Source organism: Eptatretus burgeri, chromosome 3 (assembly GCF_056783735.1).
Source record: "Eptatretus burgeri isolate ZD-2024b chromosome 3, Ebu_testis_v1, whole genome shotgun sequence".
In the NCBI taxonomy this organism is placed as follows: Eukaryota; Metazoa; Chordata; class Myxini; order Myxiniformes; family Myxinidae; genus Eptatretus; species Eptatretus burgeri.
Window position 1 is genome coordinate 85,648,185 of NC_140963.1, and position 6,000 is coordinate 85,654,184.

The window sequence follows — 6,000 nt, forward strand, 5'->3', positions numbered from 1 at the left end:
TACAAACGAAGAAGTTTAAAGAAGCTCAAACCCCAAATCCCGAACACTGCAACAAAGTCCTAACGGCTCGGCCACAATACCGATGCAAGCCATCAACGTCACCTGCTTCCACTTCCCATGGAATGTCCATTTGTTGAAAGCACCTTCGCTCCGATTACCACTCCATTCCCCAAGCAAGATCCTTTTCAGAATCTGAGCATTTTCAACAGGGTCCACAAGAAGTCACTCGTTTTCAAACAATTTGACCCAATCTTCACAAAGTTGTTAAGTTGGAATAATCCCAAGCTGCATAACTCGATGTTACATCGCTAAAAGTTAAACGGAAAGGAGTTTAATTCAAAGTGTGCCATCATAAAACGTGCTATTGCAACATTTCCTATGTGCACACTTGAGGCTTCACCATTTTAAATGGTTTTCACAACTTCCTCTGAACAGGGTTTGAATTTCTAGCACTTACACAAAGTTAATATTACAAAAGCTTTGATCAAAACACACCAGATTCGTTCACAATCCCATGCCTTTCAATGCCACATCTGGAGTTTCATACATATCTAAAGCCTCTCCCTGTTCGTAGAAAAATCCAGACAAGCTACAGCTCAGTAAAGTGGAACTTTCGTCCCATCAGAACGAAACACAACAGATTGTGGCTGCTGCGCTGGTGAAAATAGTGAGACGATTGTGGTTAAAACAATCGGCTACAGATGCTTTTCACTTATTGAGTAAACGAGGAAACTGTAGTCGAAATGGTTCCTCAAGAAACCTACCCGGCACGTCTTGCAAACTCCTCCAAATGTCCATTGATTGCTGAGGATTTGCCTAAAAGAAAACGAAACTGTTAAATGGAAATAATTGCGTCGCAGAGCTTCGTTGTTAGGTCATTCGACCATCAGACCACCCAATGACTTTTATCAATGCTGGATGGATGTTTAAAAACAAAAGCAGGCAAGCATGAGGGTGGAGACTGGGGAGGGTAAGTTGAGACACTTTTCAATGTCCAAATGCAGGATAGTGACTCACTCTTGAGCACCTCCTGTAGAAGTTGGAGGCTATGGAGAATGCGTCGACGAGCACCGCAGCCTCCGATCAATTTCTTACCCTGCACAAGTCAAAATGCATAGCATTTACATGAGGAATGGGGAATGACTCCAGAGTTGGAATGACTTAATAATGTCAAAAAATAAAAAAATGTTTGTGATCAATTTCTTTGCAACATCCTTAAAATCTCCCATGATTTGAACGAGCGCATCTATCAGCTTGAGAATGATTTTCAAGAGATTTGGAGTATGCTTACTGGACAACGTGAGGTGAACATCTCGAGTAACTCGATGTCGCGGAGACCGAAGAGATGGAAGTGGATATGCAGGAGAAGTTACTTACATCTTACAACCATGAAAACTCTTTTGTGAAGTGTTATAACACAACCTGAGCAAAGCTTTGACGATTAAAATACCTGATATTTGTCGATCACAAAAGTTCCTGCTCAAAGGCAGAATTGGCCACAAACCATGTCGATACAAGAACGAAGAGAAACGTTTATTATCAGAACCAAGGTGATTAGGATTAGAAACGGACAGAAAAGCTACATATGTGACAGACAGGTCGGAGAAAATCCGTGAATATATATATATATATATATATATATATATATATATATATATATATATACATACATATATACATATATACATACATATATACATATATATACATACATATACATACATATATACATATATATATACATATATACATACATATATACATATATATACATACATATATACATACATACATATATATATATATATATATATATATATATATACATATATATACATATATACATATATATACATATATACATATATATACATACATATATATATATACATATATATATATATATATACATATATATATATACATACATATATACATACATATATACATACATATATACATACATATATACATACATATATACATATATACATACATATATACATACATACATATATACATACATACATACATATATACATATATATATATATATATATATATATATATATACATATACCTTGGTTCTGATAATAATCCTAATCACCTTGGTTTTGATTTTATAGATATTCTCCACCAGTGTGTCTGTCCGTTCAGGGCATAGCTTCCCCCGTTCAGGGAAGGGCTTCAAAAATCAAATAGTCACCATTTTGTTTGCTCCATATATGTCTGAGACCTCTTAATCCTCTTTTGGAAGGTTCACATTTTCTGGCTCTCCCACGGCTTTACCACAACTCCATTTCAATATCTGATTTCATTTTTTTTTTTTGTAGTCGCCAGGATGGTTTAAGACTCGGTTGCAGCAAAAAATGAGAAAACCTGGACGAATATTGGCTGTTTTAAAACAAAAATACATTCTAATCTCTGTTTTGAATGTATACTGGTCAGACGCGATGTGGGGAGTGGGGAGAAGAGTTGAGGTGTTGAAGTCACATTTTACATGATGTGCAAATTCCACGTGTCCCTGCTAGGGAACTAGTTATTTATTTGTACTTGGTAAAAGAACAGTAACTGAAAACTGAAGTTAGGCATCGAACTGGATTCTAATTTTTGTTTTTTTTCCATGTTCCCAGGGTATATATAAAGGTGTTTATTTAAGGTGAGTAATAACTCTTTTAGAGCCTGGTGGTGGCTTAGTGGTTAGGGTGGCGGCTTGGGATCCAAAGGTCCTGAGTTCAAGCCCCGTTGACTGCTGAATTAACACCAGGGGGTTCACTCAGCCTGTCATCCTTCCGATGTCGTTGAAATGAGTACCAGTGTACTGGTCCCGGTGTATGCCCCGGTTAGAATAGGTGTACCATATCCCTGTGTGTCATAAGAGGCGACCAGGGTTGGCGTCAGGAAGGGCATCCGGCCATAAAACATTGCCTCAAGAAAAGCTAACCCCTACACAGCAGGGAAAAATGGCTGTAAAAGATGGGTGGGTGTGTGTGTGTGTGTGTGTGTGTGTGTGTGTGTGTGTGTGTGTGTGTGTGTGTGTGTGTGTGTGTGTGTGTGAGTGAGAGATAACTTTTCCAACTACAGTATATAATTAAACAATACTTCGAAAAAAAACTGAACATAGTACATTGAAGAAGTGGACTAACGATGGCATCCAATATTTAATAATAACGTTTAGTTTTAAGGAATTTGCAATTTGTGAAGTGAAGTGTATTCGATACTTTAAAGTTTAAAAATGAACGACAGAAGTAATTAGTCAGTCAAGGCAGGTTCTCTCCGCTCTCAAGTCAAGTCATTCCTCCCAAGTCAAGGCAGAAGTAAGCTCCCCTCGCTCCCATCCCCTCTCTCCCCGCTTAACTCACGCAGTTTTGAGAAAAAGGACATGAGAATGGTCTTTTAAACTCTTGCTTTGCGTTTCCAAGCACAATCTAATCTACATTTCCTACGAGCCACCATTTTATCTGAATCTTAATATTCCGCAATGCTGAGAACACGAGCAGAAAATTTGATTGGTCGAGATGGTGCATAATGGCGTAATGTTTAGTCCAAGTACTGCTAAACTCGAGGCTTTTGGAAGTGCCAACAAGACGATTTGTGTTCTACAGTGTTCAAGTATATACTGTATGGCAGTTGAAATATAATGAATGCTTTAAAGCCTGTAGAAAGAAAAAGTTTGCAGAAGTTTACCACCGTTGATTCACCATCCTTCACACCACCTTATTTAACACCTTAAATTAGTTATTTGTGTCCTTTATGATGCCCCCAAACCAATTATAATCATGTTTTAAAAAAGAACTACATTTCCTGTTTGGAATGATTTTCAAATTTTGTTTGACTGCCAAACAGGCAGACCGACTACAACTACCTTTCTCCTCTGTGCGCAAGTACCCTCGGGATGAGATTCCGTACAATTTGCCAAATTTCGAGCCAAAGTACTGCTAAGCTGCAGGTTCGTGTTCCACTGTGTGCAACATATAAAATTCAATCAAAATCAAGTCGGTCCTCATCACAGACAAACGTCTATAGACAGACAGAGTGGTTAACCCCTCTTTGTGCTTTAATTTAAATTTAAAAACATGTCAAATCAGCCCCGTCTCGCACTGTTGTACGATGCAATGTCTGCTGTCCAAAGGACTTTGAGGGTCTTTATCCCAATTTATAAGAGCTTTGCCTGCAATAGACAGCACGTCATGCACTGTATGTACAGTATGTCTCTTCCCTGAAAAATATTTATTTCATAAACTCGAATTAGATACAATGGTAGACATACCATCCTGATGTTTCTTTGTACAATTTCCTATTTCATATGGCTGTCAAATGAAGATGCCAAACATAGGATATGGTGTGGAGAGTGGAATAGTACAGCAACACAGTGAGACAGACAGACAGACAGACAGACAGACAGACAGACAAACAGACAAACAGACAGACAGACAGACAGACAGACAGACAAACAGACAGACAGACAGACCATTTTCCACCCTCTCTCAAACTCTAACCATGTGGTGCCAGAGCAACTGAGTCGTTCTTCCCCACTGATGGTTCGTTCCATGCTTTTTGTGAAGTTTCTCCATGAGCTTGTGCAGCTGAACATCCTGACCTGCACACACACAAACACACCCCGATTGATTCACACCGCAGCTGTCTGGGTCATCCTGAGTTCAAAGAGCCATTTTCACAAAAAAAAAAAATTATTTTGCGATGAAACCCACCCATCGTTAAAAGGCTTCTTCCAGTAACTCACCCACAATAGAACAATCACATTGCACATTCCTATTGTTTGAGGCGAATGGGAAAAAATACACAGGTGGTTCAAAAGGGTGAGCTGGTTTAACGAAGGAGAGGGGTGTTTAAAGAGGTGGAAATTGAGGGGTCTAATTGGGTGTGAGGAAGAGAACCACGTGGCTTGAGATAGGATGTTGGGCGGGGGTAAAGGGGGGATTGGGGGAGGAAGAAAAGAGAGGGGGCTGCTAATTTCTGGATGAGGGTGGGGGAGGAGAGAATGGTGCCTGAGGGTTGGAGGGAGGGAGATCATACAGTGTTATGAGAAAGAGGTGGGGTGGATTTGAGGAGGAAAAGGAAAAAATAATAAATAAATAATGAGTAGTAGTACTTTGACGATACAAAAGCAATGCTAAAGGATAGCATGATTGGGGAAGAAGACTGAGAACTTAGAAGTGAGGGTTGATGTAAAGGAGGAGAGGGATTGAAGGAGATGTTGACGAAGAATGGTAGGTACTGTAAAGACGAGGGTATTGTAAGAGTGTCCGTAATAATCGAGCCACGGAACCTGCGCCAGAGCTTCGCAAAGTTCCACCAACACGCCAAGACTCGGACATGGGAGATTATAAGAGCACGGAACCGCAGAAGTGTATTAAACAGGGATTTGGAAACAAATCAATTAACAAACATCTTTCAAACAGAATATGTCAACCCAAAACATGGATACATGGGGGGAGGTGCGGGGGGGGGGGGGGACAAGTCTCATCCACGTGCTAATAAACCAACGCCCCGCCCACAGTGTTTCAACAACGCCCCGCCCACGAAGTTCGTATTTAAACAACGCCCCGCCCACAGTGTTTCAACAACGCCCCGCCCACGAAGTTCGTATTTAAACAACGCCCCGCCCACAGTGTTTCAACAACGCCCCGCCCACGAAGTTCGTGTTTAAACAACGCCCCGCCCACGAAGTTCGTATTTAAACAACGCCCCGCCCACAGTGTTTCAACAACGCCCCGCCCACGAAGTTCGTATTTAAACAACGCCCCGCCCACGAAGTTCGTATTTAAACAACGCCCCGCCCACGAAGTTCGTATTTAAACAACGCCCCGCCCACGAAGTACGTATTTAATCAACGCCCCTCCCATGTGTTCACTTGATTCCAAGCCTTTTGCGCGGTATTCTTAAAGTTTGTTAAATTTGATTTCATCCGTCCGAGAATTTGGTAAATTAATTTTTTTCTTCTTCTTCTAAGGTTTTATTATATATTCACATATATAA

General features: G+C 40.2%; 1 protein-coding gene across 1 annotated transcript in view; it reads right to left on the reverse strand.

Moving 5' to 3' along the window:
- The window catches only part of LOC147030361 (mediator of RNA polymerase II transcription subunit 1-like), a 29,448-nt gene extending 24,645 nt beyond the window's left edge, over positions 1 to 4,803 (reverse strand). Inside the window, 4 exon segments of the mRNA XM_085874319.1 lie at positions 765 to 816; positions 1,018 to 1,096; positions 4,500 to 4,600; positions 4,713 to 4,803. Coding sequence (XP_085730445.1) covers positions 765 to 816; positions 1,018 to 1,096; positions 4,500 to 4,600; positions 4,713 to 4,716 — 236 coding nt within the window. The 5' untranslated portion in view covers positions 4,717 to 4,803.
- Positions 4,804 to 6,000: the final 1,197 nt, after the last annotated feature.